Here is a 20,226-nt window from a genome sequence, read left to right as displayed (position 1 = left end):
ATATGTATTCAATATCCATGTCGGCCCCTCTGCCACACCTGTGTGGCGTGTACAATTGTATGAGGTGGTTCTAACTCTGTGGGGCATGAGGTTCAGAATAAGAGTAAAGGTAGGTACACAGAAAAGCATTTTATCATGTACTGTGGCCAGCCCTGTGAAAGGTGGTTCAGAAAGGCTTCCGGGCGGGCTTGAACAAGCTGCAGCTTTTCTCAGCTCCTTATATGCCAGATACGTAAGGGGGAAGGTAGCCTATTTATTTGAGTATTGTGGACAAAGAGGAAACCTTGGATGTGGCACCAGTTGCCTGTTCTTTTTTTCCCACACCTGGCCCCAGAGGCCACTTCCTACGTCTGGGATGGTCCACTGGATGGAGCGGTTCGTGACAGCTGTGCTGTTAATATTCCTTCTCTGACCTTTCTAGCTGGCTGCTGCTCATCCCCATTTTGATTGCTTGGCTTGTTCTTCACAGCAGAATTGGGCAAGTTTGAGTAGGGCTGCAAAGCATCATGAGAGTAAGTAACTTACACGTCAGAGCTGGGACCCAACGCTTTCAGTGCAGCCATCCCTGTACACTCCCCTTCCTCACATCCAGTTCACCCAGAAACAGGCCTGGTTTTCACTGGTCCCTCTCCACTAAGAGTTTTTCTTTGTTTGTTTCTTGGTCTGTCAGAAGCAAGGCCTTCCAGTTATTGGCTCAGTCTAATTGTTAATGGCTCAAGAACCTCGGTCTTTTAATAATAAGCATTGTTAACATTTATTGGGTGTGTATTTCATGCCAGCCCCCTTGCTCAGCACTTTCCTGTGCTTAGTCCTCACCAACTCCAGGAACCTGAGTGTGGTTTTGCTCAGTGACATCCCAGATCGCTTTGCGAGTAATCAGGTAATGTTGAGAAGCAGTATTAGCCTCAGTAAGAGAAGAGAACTGAGGCTCCAGAAAGTTGAGTAAGTCACCCAAGGTCACCCAGTCGGGTAGGTAGCGGCCCTGTGATTTAGATCCAGACTCCAGACAGCGGGCTGCGTCCCTGCATTCTTAATGAGACTTAGGTGAGCAGAAATCACGCCTGGGTCATGCTGATCAGTAGGAAATTCATTATGATCTGTTGTTCATTTGAAACCAAAAACATACCCACTGTTAGTGTGTATGACTTTGGCTTTTTTTCCTTACAAAAGAGAAAAACGTAGCCCCACATTTATTACAGGGAAATCACACTGCGTAGGCGGGTGCCTGCTTTGCCTTCTCATAGGTTGTCTCCTGTGTAGACAACCACAGTCAGACCTTAAACCAACAGTAAACCTTCTCCAGTCCTACAAAGACAGAAGCATGTGCTCTGGGGGTCTGCAGAGAGACTTTGATGTCCCAGAGCTGAGGACCTGGTTAGCTGCTTGAGAAAGACTCCGCACCTTGATTGTTCAGGGCATCAAGGTTGAGGCAACGTCTTCAGCATCGGGCTGTGTGTAGATTAAAAAGAACAACCTCCACAGCCTACGAGAAGAGCCTCCCGCCCATCCTGCAGGCTGCCTTTCATTTCGGGAGCTTACAGCGTCTCCATAGGCTCACACAGTTGTCCTCGATTTTGCTGACAGTTTCTCAGCCGGCCAGGAGGTATCACCCGTGAGATGGATTCACTTCCTCAGCTGCCTGGTACAGGAGACTCGAGCTTGGTTTCCTTCTCAACACAGCTACTCGTTCCGAACAGCCTGGTGGGCTCCTTTTCCCTTTGCACTTACCACGTTGTTGTCTGACATGTTGAAGGTGCCAGTATTTGATTAAAAATGAGCATTTTAGTCAGTTTTGTGAAGATTCAGTCGTTGCTGGCATGGTGAGAGGGACAGTCCCGTCTGATGATCACAGGAACTGCTCTGCGTGTTTGCCGTGTGCTGGCCCGGCGCCGGCGGCTTTGCACATATCACATCACTGAGTTCCTGCAACTCTTCTGGTTCTCCATCTGTAAAAGGAAGCCGACGATACTGTGGAGTTAGGAGATAGGGAAGGGGAACTTTGAAAGCCTGCCTTAGGGAGTGTGCTCACTCAACAAGAAAATAACTGGGTCCTGATGACATAAACATTTTTTTGTTTTTCATATTGGGCTGCTGCAAAACCACCTCAGAGGAGAGAAGATACATCCAGCAATGCCCAGAATAACTCGTGCTTGACTGAGCTGGGGCTGGAACCCAGGGCTGTCTGACCAAGAAGCTCGTTCTCCTACCCACTAGGCTGCACTGCCTGCAGAGTTTTAACCTTTGCTGCTTTGTGACAGAGTGCAAAGGACAGGAGTTGCCACTTGGACCCGTTGCCCACTAGTGGTTCTAAGCGACCCGGCTTCATCCCTTCTGGTTTTGAAGGGAAAAGCAATTGTTAAAAATGATCAATGAAAAACGTGGCTCCCGGGCAGCTGGATGGCTCAGTTGGTTAGACCTCGAGCTCTGAACAACAGGGTTGCCGGTTCGATTTCCACATGGGATGGTGGGCTGAGCCCCCGCAACTAAAGATTGAAAATGGCGACTGGACTTAGAGCTGAGCTGCTCCCTCTACAACTAGATTGAAGGACAGTGACTTGGAGCTGATGAGTCCTGGAGAAACACAGTTCCCCAATATTCCCCAGTAAAATTTATTAAAAAAAATCAAAAGGCCTAAAGAAAAAGTGTCTACCTCCCTAAATGTGTTTCTCCCATTTCCTGATTTTTCTCCCATTTCCTGATTCCTGTTCTTCTAGGCCTCCAAACGAAGCCGCTGTTCCTTGCTTCCACTCCCGTTATTTTCAGTTTGTCTGACATCACAGTTACATGTCTTTTACAGTCAGCGATCACATGGCTCCCTCTTCCCCCTCTCCTTCCTTCTGAGTTTTCCCTGTGCTACCGTTCCTTCTTTCCTGCCTCTCCCTACTTCGTATTATCTCAAGTGAGCAGGGGTGGAGGGAAGGCGAAGCACATCCCTGATTTGCAGGCAGTTGCCTCCCTAGTTGACAGTTGGCTTACGGAAGGAAGCTGATGAGAGCTGCATCTGATGGTGGTGGTAAAGTGGTGCTTAAAGCAGAAATCGTCATTTTGTGACGTTGGAAGAAAGAAGAGTCCAACTCTTCAGCTAAATCTAAACTGAGTAGGAGGCATGTAGGAATCATTTTTACTACCTGTGAAAGAAGCTGATAGTAACCTAATTGTAATTTTATATTTATCAGACTGGTAATTTAAAGAAATCATTTTTATTGGTTTCTTGACTGAAATCTTTTCAGTGATAATGAGACAGACAACTAACGCTTAGCATTTAGTGCCTAGATTTGAGATATAGAAGCATCCGGTGGTTTTCATTTTACTCATTTCTCTCTTGAAAAACCTCTGTTTTCTTTTTGGGGGGAAAATATCCAGGGACACACACACACACACACACACACACACACAAACACACTGCATAGATATTGTATTCAGTTCTTTCCCCATGCCTCTCCTGTGCATGTTTGAGCAGAACAACAAATAAATATTGTATGTCAGTAAACATTTGGTACGTGTTAGGCCCTAGCGTTGCACTAGGTTTCAGCTGGTAGCAGGCACCGGGCATCAGAGACCCCTGTCCCCAGCTCCTCAGTAACTGCCTTAATTAGAGACTTTTGGTGACTAGTAAAATGTTTGCATTTCATAAGTATATTTACGTTTACCAGTGTTGATTATTTTTACTAGAAGGTCATGTTCAGACTGTATTGTCATAGAGAAATAGTACTGACATTATAGAATTCTGTTGTTAGAAGGGGCCTTAGACGTAATTCTGGCCTCACTTTTTGAACTGTAATCCAGGCCTTAAGTGTACATGTGAAAACTAGTATTGGGCATTTCTGGTGGAAGTCTGACGATAATTTGAGGATGTGTCGTTCTTCCCTGTCACTTCTGTCTGGTCAGTAACACGGAAAGGTCAGGCATACATTGTGTTTGTTGGGAATAGAGTGTCGTGTGTACATGGGTGATTATTCTGAAGCTTAGTTGGAGACAAGAACACAACGGACGTGGACTTCTTTCTCTAATAGCGAGGTGAACAAGATCGCCACCACAGCGTCCCTCTCAGAGGGCATGTTCTCACTCATTGTCACCATCCTCTTAGAGACTGGAGCATGCTCTCATCGGTGTATTGTCAGAGTTTGCCATGATCTTATTTGTATTTCCTGTTGCACCTTGTTAAGTGGCCAGGTGACCCTCCCACGTGGTCTTTCCTCGTGACTAGGGCATGTGGGGTAGATAGGTTGAAAGCCTGGTACGAACGCGAGGTGGTTCCAGGAGACAGGCAAAAACACCCGTGCTTGGATCCCCCTTTCTGGCTTTTCTCGTAATGTTTGCTTCTGTCTTATTTCTCTCTCTTACAAATAGTCGCTGTGAAGGTCATTGCCTCCATTTTTAGCCACAGTCAGTTTGCTCTGTTTGTTCGGAATCTGTTCGGAGATCTGAGTGATATCTCTTCTAGCTGATTGGCATCTTTGAAGTGTGGTGACATGTTACAGCTGTAGTGTGAGTAGGAGCTGGGTGGAGGAAGGCCTATTAATAAAGGTGTGAGTTCTGGGCTGTCCCAGGCAAACCGTTCCCAAAGACCTCACCCGTTACAGATCTTTCAGAAAGGAGACGATTGCCGTCCATCCTCTCTATCTACTTCTTTGACAGTTTGTCAAAGGACATTTGAGGATCTCTGTGTAGGCAAAAGAAACCCAAATGGCATTAACATGGAAATGCTGCTACAGTTGAGCAGGACAGGACGCATGGCCGATTCCGTGTCCTGCTTTCAGAGTAATTGAAAGGCCTGAAATCCAGCTTCCCAGTGGAGAACAAATAGGCAAATAAATTGGAGGCTTCCTTCTTATGGTTTATTGATGCTGTTTTGACCAAGTAAAAAGATCATTTACCCACAGAAGCTCAAGTCTAAGGTTGTTTTTATTTTCTTTCTTCTTTCTTTTTTAATATTGGCTATTTGAAAGAAGCGTTAGGAGATAAAAGGAGGAAAGAAGCTAATACCATTATCTAATATTTAGATAAAACCCTAAGCACAACAATTAGATTTGTGATATTTTTCTGTAGCTGTTTTCCTTGGCACAGATAACACCAGGCAGGCTTGCTTGTTTCTCTCCTTAGAGCCATGTTCAAAAGAAGAACCAGCGCTTTGTCGTAATACTTGGTTCTTTCTCATTAGCTGGAAAACAAAACATATTTCAATAATGAAGGGCAAAGGTCTTCACAGCTCGGAGTAGTGATGAAGTGTTCTGGTTTTGCACAAATCTTGGTTCTAGTTGAACGTTTAATAGTTTAGGGGAAATATGACTGTGTGGGGATCTCAGATTAGCCCCCCACCCCCACAATGCCACGTATGCACATCCTGGCCCATGGGGTGCGAGTTGATCCAGCTGTCACATGTCCTCTGGTTGGGCTGTGAGCTTTGGCATGTTCTGTTGCACCTTGGAAGGATTTTCAGCGCACTTGAGTCAACAGCTCTGGCTGTTTTGGTCGGTGATCGGAGGGGGAGTGAGACTATGTGGGTAACGTCCTTTCTCGTTACTATGATGATGTATTACACAGATTCTCGATGAGAATCTCTAAGTAAAAGCAGATTGTACATGTGGATTCTCTGGGACAGTAGAGAAGTTCTGAGATCCCATTAGGCAGTGGCATAATTGCCCCATCATAGAGCAATATCAAAGCTGCTAGGAAGGATAACTGTTACTGCTGAGTCCAGAATTTAGATTTTCTGACATATTGAGATTTCTAGGGTATCTTGACTTTTTTTTTTTTAAGATTTTATTGGGAAGGGGAACAGGACTTTAAGGGGAACAGGACTTTATTGGGGAACAGTGTGTACTTCCAGGACTAATCATTTTCCAAGTCAAGTTGTTGTCCTTTCAATCTTAGTTGTGGAGGGTGCCATTCAGCTTCAAGTTGTTGTCCTTTCAGTCTTAGTTGTGGAGGGTGCAGCTCAGCTCCAGGTCCAGTTGCAGTTTTTCTAGTTGCAGGGGGCACAGCCCACCATCCCTTGCGGGAGTCGAGGAATCAAACTGGCAACCTTGTGGTTGAGAGGACGCGCTCCAACCAACTGAGCCATCCAGGAGCTCAGCAGCAGCTCAGCACAAGGTGCCGTGTTCAATCTTAGTTGCAGGGGGCGCAGCCCACGATCCCTTGCGGGAGTCGAACCGCAACCTTGTGGTTGAGAGCCCACTGGCCCATGTGGGAATCGAACCAGCAGCCTTCGGAGTTAGGAGCATGGAGCTCTAACTGCCTGAGCCACCGGGCTGGCCCCTTGACTTATTTTTTAACCTTGAATGATATTAAAACCTGAAAATGATAAGATTTAAAACTTCCCGAAACTCCCCATGTTAGCCCTGACATCTCCGTGCTTGAAGAGGTCAGAGTGAAGGGAGCGAACGGGCGGTGCAGCGAGCAGATTGCTCCCGAGCGTGGGCCGGTTCTGTCCGAGAGGATCCGTTGTTTCCTTGCTGAAGCACAGGTGACAAATGCCAGCTCCTCTGCTTAGGACAGGCAGCACACTTGCCTCCCACAGGAAACACCTCTAACCAGGTGTGACCTTCGGCCCATCACCTCTTCGAAGGCTGGCGTCTCCTCTAGTGTAAAATGGGAATGGGGTGGGGTGGCCTCTCCAAGGCCTTCCTCTGACGTGAAATTCTCTGATTTGAATAATCCGCGTGCAGTCCCTATGGATGCCTTTTCCTGAGCTCAAGCCTGGATAGGCGTTCAGACCTGCACACTTCATGGGGCAGTTAGAATAAGAGGAGAAGATTCCTTCTCGGCTCTGTCATGACAGTGAGCACCTGCAACGCAGCGTGTGTGCTTTTCTACGAGGCCAGCCTGGAGAAGACTTGTGACGGAGCCATTGTGTACCCTGGGCTGGCCGCAGCAGTGTCACTCACCTGCCATTCCGTGGGTCACTTGACAGATTCATTAGCGTCGCCTGTCGGCAGTGCCCTGTGCTGGACATTGTAGAGAATACAGAGTAATCAGTGACAAGGTCTGTACCCTCCACATCCGTCTCCCTCGGTGGCCAGTCTCACTCCTGCACCAGAAACAACACAAGGCTGCTGCCTTCCCTGGGTGCCAGGTCCCCCTGCAGACAGGAGCTCGGTGCGTGGAGAAGGAGATGGCCGGCCTCCTAGCCGCTGGAGCTCTTCCTTCCCTCCCGTGGGCCCTCTGGCCTAAGCCTAAGCTGGCCAGGATTTGTTACAACGTAGTTCTGTCTCGTTTTTCATCCGGAGGGTTTACGTGCTAGAAGCATCAGTGTGTCTTACTAGTGTTCCTTACCAACTTCTATGTAATTATACTTACAGTCACTTTTTTTAAAAAAAGTGAGCCATGCCCTAAGGGTAAGAGCAGCCCCCACCCCAACCCAGAAGCTTTGGTGAATCCTTAAGAAGGAAATAATGATTTTCATAGGGGGAGGAATCAAACCTTGATTGATCTGGCTTACAAGTTTTGAGATTTTTGAATATCAAGTTTTCTTAGGGAGGGATTCGGCCAGATGGCACGGATGGGACAGTGTCACGTAGGAATAGCTGCTGTTCCGTGGACCCTCGGGAGGTCCCAGCATGCACTGCAGCTTTCAAGTACTGGGCCTAATGAATGCCCCTGGCTTAATTAGTACATTGAATGTGATCAGTGTGATGAATATCCTTCTGTGTTCTTCTTAAACTTCTGGCCATGGCAAACCGTATCTCTAATCTGGAGCAGGTAGGAAGGGGCATTTGGAACCACATGTGGAAGATTTGAAGGGCGGGGCGAATCGTTGCTCACCTGATTTTCTGAGCCCAAGATTTCAGTCAGAAACGTTGTATTTGAATCTTGTTTTTTGTAATTTCCTTTCATATCATTTCCTTCCAGTATATGTTATTTGTAATTTGAAGCATATTAAAGCCAGTTGAATTTGAGTCTTAAGTTTGGACTTCTTTAAAGAACAGATTTGTGAAGACCCAGGCCACCCAGGGGCAAAGGGTTTGTTAACCTACCGTGTGAAGTTGTAGGGACATTGCTTCAGTGCTTCATGGTGAAGTCCTTTGGCAAGCGGAGGACTCTGGCTTTGGAGCCAGGTGGGTCCTGGGAGAGAACACGACAGAGGGAGGTGAGTGTGAGATCACCCCGAGCCCAGGAGCACGCTTCCAAAGTGTCACTTCTCATTCGAGAGGCTCTTAGCCTGGCCACCAGAGAGTACCAGGTCCCCCCCCCCACCCCCAACCCCCGCCAGCTCTTGGCACTTCACTTTCACATGTTTTCATATGACTGGGACAGCATTACTTTAAAAATAGTACCTCAGAGTTTTCCTAATTCTAAATGCTGTCTTCCTCAGATCATTATGAGTTGTGGATATTTTCCCACGTATAGAGGTAACAGGTAGACATGATTGATTAGAAAGGGCTTTAGGTTGAAAACTGACAGAAAAATCCTAGCTCGGTCATAGGAAATAGAAGGTGGATATTAACCGCAAAAGTGGAACTGAGAGGAATGTCCTGAAAACCCAGAGAACACTGCCATAGCTATTACTACAGAGTGGCAGCTCACCGCTTAACAAAGACCCCGGTAACCCGAGCCACCACATAAAAACCCCCTTTCCCCACCGCTGTAAGATGTGGGAGTCAAAAGAATAGGTTGTTTGATTTTCTCCGTCTTTCATTTTATTCTTGCTGGTTAGTGGAAAACTGATCTTGGATAGAAAAATCCCATTAGAACTTTGATAAGTTGCTCTTTGAAATAGAGCTGTTTCCATGCCACAGACATTGGGAGCAGAGTGTGTTTATTGAAATACATTTTTATAGAAAATATTACGGAACCTGCAGTTGAAAACTTACGGCGGTATTTTTGGGAGTGCTGTTAATGTTCTTCGTGTTCATTTGTGGGTTAGCTCTGGACGCCCTTCTGCTGCTGTAGAACCATTGGCTGAGCGGCTGTTTTCCAAGATCTAAACTGTTTCATGGAATGGAGTGTTTGGTGCTTAAATAATGTATAAATCCAGTCGGACAGGAGCTGCCTGTCAGTTTTATTAACTTTGACCTTTTCTCCCATTATAAAGACGGTTCGGTAAATATTTAATGGGCCCCGTATAGATCTTGACAGTCGGAGCAGTGTTCCTGGAAACTGGGATAAGTATATATGATTAACAAATGTCACCTAATCACTGTGAGTCAGCTTTCAAGGGCAGGTTTTGTTTTTTGGGAAGAAGGGTCCTTCCGCCTACGTGCTCTCTCAAGGGTGCAGTGTACGTCAAGACCGTCCAAGATGGTAGAGGCTTTAAAGGAACCCTTTAAAAGACGGGCAGCAGCCAGCGTGCATTTTGGCTGTTTTGTGTTTCTTTTGCTTGTTTGTTTCAACAAATGATCAAAATGATGCCAGGTGGGCAAAATCAGCCTGCCACTCTGCATAGTTAGCAGGACTCTTCCACTCAGAGAGTCAGCAGGGCTGGAATGGCTGAGCTTGCATGGACCCTAATAAGATACAAAGAAGAGGAGAGCCAAATGGAGAGCTGATTCCTTGAGCCAGGAGGGGACCCCTGCCAAGCTGTCTTTCCCTTTGATTCCATAAAGCCCCATGCATATTGCTCTCATTGCAAATTCTGGTGGGGAAGATCGAAACCCAAGGAGCTGACATTTTGAAACATTGTCTTTCAAACTTGTACTGTCCCTTGCTCCCATTGATTTCCCATTGAAGAAATCTGTAGGAGAAAAACAAATTTGAACAAAATGCATGGTCTAAGATGAATTGTTAAAGCCACATTATGCCCCCCTTCTCCACCGTGAGAGGAGCTCCGTGTTCATTTTCAACGTGATACATCTTTGTCTTGTGTTGTGCAGCCATAGGGCCTCCCGGCAAATCGACCACGTAAGTCAAGAAGCTGTTACAACACAATACAGAGGCTCCAAACACAGACATTTCAGTCTTACTGGGTCACTAGGTATCTTCATTTTTATAGCCACTTTCAAGAAGCAGATCATTTCACTGGGTTTTGTTTTCTTTCACTCCCTGCTTGTGTGCAGCCCGGTGGCTTTAGGTGAGTCCATGTATTTTTCAGAATGTTATTACCCTTTGCATGCAGGGCCCAGCCCCTTTCAAATGGTGGTCACCAGTTTCATTACCATGAGCCCTAATGTAGCTGACTCTGCAAAGGAAATCTATCCTTGAAGAGCATTTGAAAAGAAATTGATTCGGAGCCTCAGAATGAATTACTTTTGTATGTTCAGTTAATTCTAAATAAATGTTTGAAAGACCTTGCTTAATTTGAGAAGGGAGGGAGAAACATACTGGCTGTTACAAATGGTCTCAATCCGAATTCTTAGTTTGGCATTTTCACATTAGAATGTTTTATTTACATCTGCTCAAAACTGGAATCCCTTTTAAGGCGAATTTTATTATAGAGAGATTCATGACAACTCTTATGATCTAAAAAACAAAAGTATGGGATGAAAAAGGAAGGTAGGAATCGCTGTCACATGTCAAATTGAACATAAGCTTCCTTGGGCAATGAGTGAGAATAGTTGTATTTTAAGTCAAACGATCCTAGTGGTAGGAGTTGGGGGTGGGGGGAATGTCTGCATTGGGACCCAAGGAAACTTTCTGCAGTGATGGAAAATTTCTGTATCTTGATACAGTTTTACAGGTATGTGTACATTATCAAAACTCATCAGGCTGTACACTTCAAATGTGTGCATTTTATTCCATGTTAATTATAAAGTGGAATTTTTAAAAGGTCCTGTTTGGTTTAGAATTAAGTAATTCTAAATTAGAATTAGGTAATTAGGTAATTCAATTTCTCTTTTCCGATGAGAAATTGAGGTCTAGAGAAGTAAGATGATGTGTCCTAAGTAACCTCGGAGCTCAGCAGTTCATCCAGAACAGAGCCAAGGAGGCTGGCCCTGAGCCCATGAAAGGTATGCTGCTTCCTCCCCACTGCTGCATTCCAGTTACATGTCCGGGGAGTGAGATTACCTTCACCATGCCTTTGTCTTCTATGGGCCCCTATCCATTTTATACATTGTTGTAAAATACAGTATTCTTACGGTGAACACTTGTGTCTTAATCATTGAAAACAGGCCCAGTGCTTCTGAACGCTGTGGTATGTTTGCAAGTGTTTATGATAAACCTTGCTAGGCTCTTGTTTTACTGCAGCTGGATGAGAGTAGCAAGTGTTCCCAGAACTAATTTATCTTTAAGGAAACCCTCTGGATCTTTTTTTTTTAGTTGTCAAATGATCTTCAATTGAAATAGTTTCCTTTAAGCCTTAACTAGCTGGCACCACAGTTGATGTCACCTATGAGGTCATGAGGGTGGTGGCCAACAGCATTGCAGCCCACAGGCCAGGCAGCACCCAAGATCTCTTTAATGGTTCCAGAGAGTTCTCTAGGTACCGATCAGTGCCACATCTGTCAGGCAATGTTGACAATCTCATCAAAACGGATATTTCCCCTGTGCTTAATGTTGTTTTGCTTCTTTGTGTCTTCTGGCGGTTCTCTGAGGGCTTTGATGGTCAGGGCAGAGGCAGAAGGTACCGCCTCCATCTGGGCCTGTGTGTTCTGAGTGGTCAGTTTCACTGTCATCCTCAGACCCTTCCAATCCCTGGTGCTTTAGCAATGTCATCACCCATCTTTTTTGGAGACAGACCCAGGGGCCCGTCTTGGGGGGCCAGGCCAGGGCACACGTGGCACCGACTTCCCCGCCGGTGCACCTCAGGTACCCGACTTGGATCTCCTTGGGGTCGGACTTCACAGGCATGGTGGAGGCGGCTGCTGTTGGATAGACCCACATTCGGGACGACCGAAGAAAGTGGCACCGTGGCCTCCTCTGTGCGGAAAACCAAATGCCTCTGGATCTTCTTATAAAAAATGGCATAGGCTTTAAAACCATGTACATAAAATGTATATGAATAGTGGTGAAAAATAAAGAAGAAAATAAAAATTACTCAAATTCCATTGCTTAGAAATACGCTGTCAGCATTTTAGAAAACATCTTTTTAAGTGTTTCCGTGTTTATGATGGAACCTGTTTTTTTCCTTCAGTTCAACAAAATGATATAAAATTCTTTCTATGTTTTAAACAATTTCCTAGTCATTGTTGGGTATTTACAGTGTTTCCTGTTCTTCATCGTTATGTAATGCTGTGATGAACAATCGTATTCATGTTTCTTTTCCTGTTTTTCCGTTTATCTCCTTATGAACACATTCCTTGAAGCAAAATGTTAGCAGCAGTATTTGAAATGATTTAAAATGTTCTAAAGGGGTAAGATGTAGCAAGTATTGATAGTTGAACACGCTTGCGCTACTTTCTCCACACGTTACTGTTCTTCCCTTGGTTTTGTTTCTCCCTACAGTTGCAGTACCACGCGGGTCTAGCCTCTGGCCTTTTGAATCAACAGTCGTTGAAACGTTCTGCTAACCAGATGGGAGTGTCCGCTAAACGGAGACCAAAGGCGCAGCCCACCACCCTAGTGTTACCACCTCAGTGAGTAGCAGCTTTGAACAAGGCCTTCTGTCCTGGCCAACTCGGCTTTGTGCTTGTTTTTGGCTAATGGAAAGTTATTTTTGCCAAGTGGTTTCTTTCTTTAAAAAAGGTTATCTGTTAAGATTAGAAACCAGACATGTGGGTACTGTATTTTGCGTAGATCTTCAATGAAGCAGTTATAATGCAGTTCACGATGTACGTATTCCATGTGTGACTTTTCCACGGAGGATTTTAAGGTCCCTCACGGCTTATTCTTTGTTTCCTTGTCACATTGTCAGAGTAGGCAGAGGGTAAGTACAGTTGTCCTTATTTTACAAATTGGGCAGCTGAGGAGCATATTATAATAAGCTGCAGGCCACCTGGGAATCTGGTAGGCTGGCCTTCGAATCCCTGCTGGCTCGCTTTTTTAAAATAGTAATATATGTGCTCTTCTTTTTCCCGCCAGGAGAGATACCTGTAAGGTTCATAAAGTGTGCAGCTTGATCATTTTTTTCACACGTGTACGCCTCCACGGAGCTCCACCCGGAGCGAGCCGTGGGGCCATCACTTCCCGGAGCCCCTAGTTTTCTGCCTCGCCTTCTCAGTGTGTACGTGTGCTGCCTCCTCCCCAAGTTTAACACTATTCTGCTTCTTTGAACGATTAATTTTAACTGCGCTTGAACTTCATATAAATGGAATCACACAATATGTAATCTTGTGTATCAGCTTTTTTTTCATTCAGCGTAATCTGTTAGATTCATCCAGGTTGTTCGTTCTTTCTTGTTGCTGCATTGTATTCCTTCTAAAATGTCATAGTCGATTCATTTACCTGTTGGGTTATCTTGTATGAGAAGCTGTAGATGAGGACCAAAGCTTACTCAGGGGTGTGGAATCAGAGATGGGAATGCAGCAGTCTTTGCTGGTAGCTTTTCTCTCAGCGTGCACTCTCCCCGAGAGAGCAGGACCCCCAAAAGGCTTGACTTGGACTTGATACATACTCCCTAGCCTGTCCCTTCCTCCTTTTATACTCTCTTTCATTTACATCCTGAGTTACAAACTTCATTTTAAAATTTCCAGTCCAAAGGAGTGTTTGTAGATGAGACTCAGTTGTTTGTCTTCATTGATTTTTCTGTTTGATTAGGAAATATATATTGTACCTGCTGTCGGCCAGGCACTGTCCTAGGCTCTGGGGATAGAAGCCTGAGCACGACAGACGTGGTCCCTTCTTCCTGAACCTTTTTTGTGTACTGGGGAAAAGACCCCAAAAAGCACCTCTAAACAAATTAATCAATACAATAATACAATAATTTCTGGTTATAATTAGTGCTTAGGAAGGGAACACATTGGGTGGGAAGGAGTGGGAGTGGGGGAAACTGTAAATCTGGTGGTCTACGAAGGCCTCTCCAACGAGATGACCTGAGGTGGAAACTTAGAGAATGAGGAGGAGAAGGCCGATGAGGAGCTGGGGTCTTTTTCCCACTGGTGGACACTTGTAGACTGCCGTTTCTGTGATTTTCAGCTTTTGTTCACAATTAACATTTGCTTCTGGGATGGAATGAAGACAACCAACCAGCCTCCAACAAGTTATCTTTTGTCTGCTGTATGTGGTGGTGCCGTGTTTTTCAGAGAGTGCAGCGACAGTTACTTTGAATGATGCAAGACAATTTGATCTTCACGATTTGGTAGAAAACTTCTTTAGGAACATTACTCTGTCTGTTTCTCATGTGTGGGAGTGGGGATTCTGCACATCTCAACTTTCAGCTCTCGGAGAAGTCCAGTGGGTCTTGTAACTTGTCATTTTCCCTGCGTGGATTGTCTACTGGGGCAAGATGTTTGGCGAGAAGTGAAAGACTTTGTAATGGTCTCATAAGACCAGAGCCAGAAAGTGTTTGCTGCTAACTCTCTCTTGACAAAAGTCAGTTCTTAGTCCATCTGTTCACCATTTGTTAATTTGCATTGGCTTGAAACCTGTTTACAGGTGACATGCTATTATGAGGACACTTAGAAACTATTTTAAGCACCGAGGCAATCAACAGACTCTGTTCTCATGCCAAAAAAAAAAAAAAGAGAAAAAAGAGGTGCTTGCAACTGTCATTATAAATTTATAATAAATCACTCAAAATACTTCATTTCAAAGAGAAGAGTGGTTAACGACTTGTCCTAAGAATACAACGTTGAAATGATTTCCTATACTTAGTAGCCGATTTCCTGTGAAAATTGACTGTTGCCTTTTCAGGTCTTTGAGCTTCTGGGGCTTACATTATCCTGGAATCCCTTAATAGAACTGGTCAGTAGGCAGGATCTATATTTAAAGGTCATTCAGTCCACTTTTATTGAGCACCTACTGTGGGCCACTTACTGTGTTAGATGTCAGGAATAGAAACACCAATAAGACATAGCTGCTGGTTTAATTGGATTGTAAAAAGTTTTAATTAAAAAATAGGACAGTAGTAATATATAGATGTTGTAGGTTTTGGGGAAAAAAGATAACAAAAAAGAAAAATTAATACTGTCACCCTGAGAAAATTATTGATGGATATTGTTCTACACTTTTTTTCTACACATATATAACATATAATTTTTCAAAACAAAAGACAACCTCCAAAAAAGATTGTATTATCATATTGTTCTGTATCGCATCTCAACATTTACTGAATGCAATTGTTAGATTTTAAGGTAGTGTAATTTGATCTATGGAATGTTTAAATTTGCATGTTAATCAGCCATGTTATGGTTGTATTCTATCGAACATTAATTACAAAATTGTTATTATAAGCGTGGCATTACCATAAAATAACGTTGTCATTAGGAAAATCCCTTGAACTCCCTTATGAAACAACACCCAAATCCTCCAAGGTTGCTACATTATCTATTGCTGTATAACAGATTGCCCCCAAATTTATTGGTATCTCAACAGGAAACAGAATCTCTCACATTTTCTGTGCCTCAGGAATCTGCGAGTGGCTTGCCTGGGTGTTTCTGGCTCAGAGCTCTCATAAGATTGCAGTCAGATGTCAGCCAGGACTGCGGTCATTGGAAGGTTGGACTGAGGTTCAAAGGTCACTCCCGAGGTGGCTCACTCACTTGACGGGCAAGCTGGTGCTTTTGACAGGAGACCTCACTTCCTCTCTACGCAGGCCACTCCACAGGGTGCTTGAGTATGGTCATGACTTGCAGGTGACTTCTTCCAAAACAAGGAATCTAAGAGAACGAGAAGCCAGGGGAGTGAGAGTCAGTGGACTTCCTTTTGATGACGTGGCCTCAGAGGACGCACAGTGTCACTTCCAGCCCGTTCAGTGAGGAGAGGCATTGCACAGAGGGAGGAGGGGCTGAGCCTAGAAACCTCGCCCCATTGCCTGGGCAGCAGACACTTACCCCGGGCCGTCCGTGGTGGGTTCTGTGTACTGTGCTGGGGATTTGAAGATGAATGAGATGTGATTTTGGTTTTCAGGAAGCTCCCAGTGGAATCAGAGGGAATCAGAGTAAAGTGGGCCAGGTCCTAGTGACAGGAGCCTACCGTGCCCGGGAAAACCATGACAGGGTCCTGCGAGCTCCTTGTAGGGAGGTCCAGCGGAAGCCCTGCCCGCTCTGAAGAATGGAGGCGCTACTTAGAGAGCTAGATGCTTGCTTGCACAGGCTTACGGGAGTCTAAGGAAAGGTCTTGTTTCTAAACTGAAGGAGGCCAGTGAAGTACCAGCGGCTGGGCCCCTCACTCGCCCTCCTCTGGGACTCTGTGCATCGGTAATGTCGTGACGATGGGTTCCTGCACTGGCTTACGGCAGCACCTGGGCAGCACCTGCACGGCAGGAAACAAACCACTGGCTCTGCCCACCTGTGCTGAGGCCACGGGCACAACAGGGGTGCAGGCGGTTTGCACAGTGTTGTTTTTCCAGTGCAGTCGGCCTCAGCAGTCTCTGAAGTTCCCATAGGATTAGTGATTTGTGGGATTAGCGATTCATATCTGTCATCCCCCCAAAGAAGCTTGTAGCAAGACAAAGGTGTTGTTCGCGCTGGAAGCTCTTCGAGCACGTGTTAGCTTTCAGAGGGCACTCACCAAGCAGCCTCGCTCCCGTCAGCCCCGAGTGTGCCCATTAAGTTGTCTTTTGCAGAAGGGACGCTGTCGTTCTCAGAGAGGAGCTGTGTGCCTGCTGCTGGGTAAACACGGGTGGGCTTTGGATCCTGGTAGGATTGTGCTCAGTCTGGAAAATGACTGTCTAGTGTGATGGATCTGTAAGCTCATATTGAGATAGCTTTGTATTTACATGTCAGAGGAGCCATGTTTACTTGTGCTCCCTTTGACAGCTGTCTCAACTTTATGATGCATTGTCTCGTGTCCTGTGTTACCATCGGATGCTGGTCTAATCAGTATGGCCGAGCCGAATGTCCCAGGACTCCTGGGGTTCAGAGGCTCTGCCTGATGGAATGCTGGCTGTCAGCGGTAGCAGAGTGAAGGCTCGTCTGTGTTCTTAATTCTGCACACGTAGATCTCATTTATGTTTGAGGGAATAAAAAGACATTGTTTTTACAGAAAGGTTAGTTTTTAAAAATATTACCTTCATCTCCTGGAAGTTGTGGAGACAGGCAGTTGCTTTTGTTCCCGTTATCTTTTGTGAAAAGGTCCTGCCTGCTAAATGGAGGGTATATGTGTCCTTCCCTAGGCCACCTTCTCTTCAGTCACCCGGATGTGCTGTGCACGTCCCTGGCCAAGAGCAGCCCCCCACTGCCCCCTAGGTCCGGTCCGCTCTCACCAGCTCGAGCTGTGTCTCCATTGGTCTCTCTCCTCCACCGCCAGTACTCCCCTTTCTCCTGGATCATTCCTGGTGGTATGCAGACATGTTTACCCCAAAGCATCTCCTGTAAGAATGCCCGGATCATAATCCCACTTCTCCTTCCAACTCCCACCCTCTCTGTCCTCTTTACAGAAGAACCCCTGAAAGCATCACCTGTACTGGGCGTCAGTTTCTCAACCACCCCAGGCAGCCGCTGTGTGCTTTCCAGCCCTGTAATCTGGTTTGGTCTCTTCTAGAAGTTTGCACACATGGTGTCATGCAGATCAGTATTTTCTCTCTGGTTTCTCTGCTCGGCATGATGTTTTCGAGGTTTATCTGTGTTGTCTGTGTCAGTGGTTTGTCCCTTTTATTCACTGAAGTTTCCCTTGGTGGTGTTCGGGGCGCACCACTGGTATGCCCTCAGCAGTTCTCATCTGTTGCGATACTGTAACCCCTCCGAGGCCGCAGGGCGTCTTCAGTTCCTGCTCCTGTTCTCCGATGACCTACCCCCGGTTCAGGTAACAACAACAGCGCAGCCGCTGCCTACCCGGACAGGTGTGCTGGAAAGGAATGCCACCGATGCGGGGGGTAACGGGTAACGGCACGCACGTACCCTGGGGGTTCCAGGGTTTGAACATCAGCTTGCCTTCACAATGGCTACTCATGGGGCTCTGGGGTTTACCTGGAAGAGGCTCGTTTCCCACCACCACCTTGCAAACTGACCCCCAAGGAGACCATCGATGACATCCCACGCAGTGCTCACACAGATGGTTGGATTCCTTCCAAGACGTGTGGCCAAAGCTGCTTCTGTTCTGGAAAGGCAGAGGCTCACGTTGTCTTCTGCTTAATGTGAAACCAACAGGAATCACGGGGAGCAAAGCGGTGACCTAAGTGTCCTCGGAGATGGTGACGAATGAGGCCGGCGCTTCTGGTGACCATTGATGGGTAAACCGAATGGGCAGATGTTTGGCGGCTGGAGTGCCCTAGACCCAGAGCCGCTTCCTAGAGCTTCCTGGCCGTTACTGGTGTCCTTTCTTTCTGTGGCTTTGTTACGACAGTCCTTACTCAGCCACACAGAGGTGAAACTGCAGGTTGCTGTAGTTGCTGCGCCGTTAGAAAACTGCCACAGCTGTCATTTGAGTGGTGACTGAGCGTGCTTCCTTGCAGGGACCCTGTTTTCTTCCTGATCACTGGGCTCTGTTTTGCTTCCTCAGGATCTTGCTATTTGGTTGAGGGTGGAATTTGTTATATGTTGATAAGTTGATACTAAATTCAACTTAGATGGTGATTGAGCCTTGAACAAAAATAGTTGGCATCTCTTTTCACTGCGGTCGAGTCTGCTTCTGAGCAAACTAACGGTGATCGGCCACGAGTGGGGAGCAAGCTGGTTCACTGCTGTGAGCCTTTGAGCTCCAGGGCCCCGTTTCCTGAGTCTCCTGTTCCCGAGATGTTTAGGGCCCTGGCGGATTCGCCCCGAACTCGGGCTGGGAGCAGAGCAAGTGTGTTGCCTGTTCCGCCTGTCCCTGAAAGGAAACAGACAACTCTGCAGCTGTAAGTTTCCCAAGTCTTAGGAAAAGTCATCAAAACTTGAGAAGTTCACTAACTCCTTCTTTCCCTACTGGCAAGTATTAAGTAACAATATTCATTAAATACCACTGAGAGGCTCTGTAATAAAGAAATAATCCTTGGCCTTGGTGGTTGTAACTCTCCAGAACAGTTGAAATTGAGAATATAATTAAAGATTAAAACATTGTTTGCATTCTAGAACATGGAGAAATCTTCCTCTCCATTGTGGGACCATATTAATAAGGAAGAGATCAGTTTCCAATAACCAACACTACGGAAGCTCAGTTATTAACATCAGGCATGTGTAAGCCGTCTGGCTCAGTACTTCTTTTGTCCTTTTCCTACAAGACTGGAGCTGTCTCCACTCCAGGAATGGTGAGGGATACCAGGCTTCCCTCAGAAAACGTATCCAAGTTTGTTCAGTGTCCTTAGTTTGCCAGGAAACGTTCACATAGCAGGAGTTACCTCTATGCGGATCTTTAATCCTGTAATTCATTGGATTCTCTGTTTTGTCCATGGGATTGTTTCCCACCTATTTGTTTCAGGCCATTTTCTGTGCAGGGTTAAAGGTTGGTAGGGACGGGTATCTGAGCTCTGTGAAGGTTTTATCATTGTGACTCGGAAAGGGGTGAGGACGCTATAAACTGTTGTCAGGCCATCGGGACAGTGGCCGGAAGAAACCCTTGGTGGTCAGATAGGCGGCATCTGGGACTCCCTGACGCCGCCTGTGCTGTCCGCTGCGAGTGGGAACAGGGAGGGGCCCCGGGCCTGCCGGTCGGCTTGGAGAAGTTTAACTGCACAAGCAGTTCATTTTCTTCCTCTGCTTGCTCTGGTTGCTGTTCACATTTGTTTGTTTTCCATTTGCCTTGAACTAGGATCAGAGGGCATTTTGAGGCCACGGGTAGAATAACCCTCCTCACGAGTCCGGGCTTCTCTATTGCCTATTCTTCTTGCTTTTATAAGTTTCTCATTCCAGGGCCCGGGAAGGCACCATAGCTCTTGAGATGTCCTTTTAAATGTGTATGTGCTCATGCTTTTGGCAGGTGGAGAAGGAAAGTGTCTCTCTCAGCCTGTGTATTTGGCTGGGGAAGGAAAAATGTGGTGCGGTGACTGGACAGGAAGAAGCCTTCAGCTCACAACTCCTGTGAGGCTTTCGTTCGTTCTTTCTTTCATTTCTTCCATGGCCTTTGCCACTGTCTGCCTTGTTCTGGGTGGACTGGAAACTCGCCGGGGACCGGGGCTCTCTGTGTCCTTTGCCGCCCAGCCTTGGCACAGGCCCTGGTGGCTGGATGCGCGAGCCCTGAGGCTGGCCCTCCGTGCTGCGCAGGCGCATGTCCGGCTGAGGGGGCCAGCACCATCCTTCTGCAGGATGTTCTGGGCCTGCGCGCGCCCGCTCATGGCTCTCAGTGAGCTGGGAGTGTAGGTGCTGGGTGTCTAAATGCCTGGGAACCGGGTGCCAT

At 46.3% G+C, this 20,226-nt stretch overlaps 1 protein-coding gene and 1 pseudogene across 3 annotated transcripts in view; one reads left to right on the top strand and one right to left on the bottom strand.

The window, feature by feature from the left end:
- Window positions 1-20,226, top strand: part of MED27 (mediator complex subunit 27) — a 190,455-nt gene that overhangs the window by 52,057 nt on the left and 118,172 nt on the right. For both annotated transcript variants that reach the window (XM_081066416.1, XM_081066417.1), the window contains exon 3: window positions 12,322-12,452. In XM_081066416.1, coding sequence (XP_080922542.1) covers window positions 12,322-12,452 — 131 coding nt within the window. The remainder of the gene's footprint in view (window positions 1-12,321; window positions 12,453-20,226) is intronic.
- On the bottom strand, window positions 11,241-11,727 carry LOC308504710 (large ribosomal subunit protein uL11-like; annotated as a pseudogene). The gene has a single exon. The product of its transcript is annotated as a large ribosomal subunit protein uL11-like (transcript).

This window comes from Rhinolophus hipposideros (assembly GCF_964194185.1).
Source record: "Rhinolophus hipposideros genome assembly, chromosome: 11".
Lineage (NCBI taxonomy): Eukaryota > Metazoa > Chordata > Mammalia > Chiroptera > Rhinolophidae > Rhinolophus > Rhinolophus hipposideros.
This window is presented reverse-complemented; position numbering and strand designations above follow the sequence as displayed.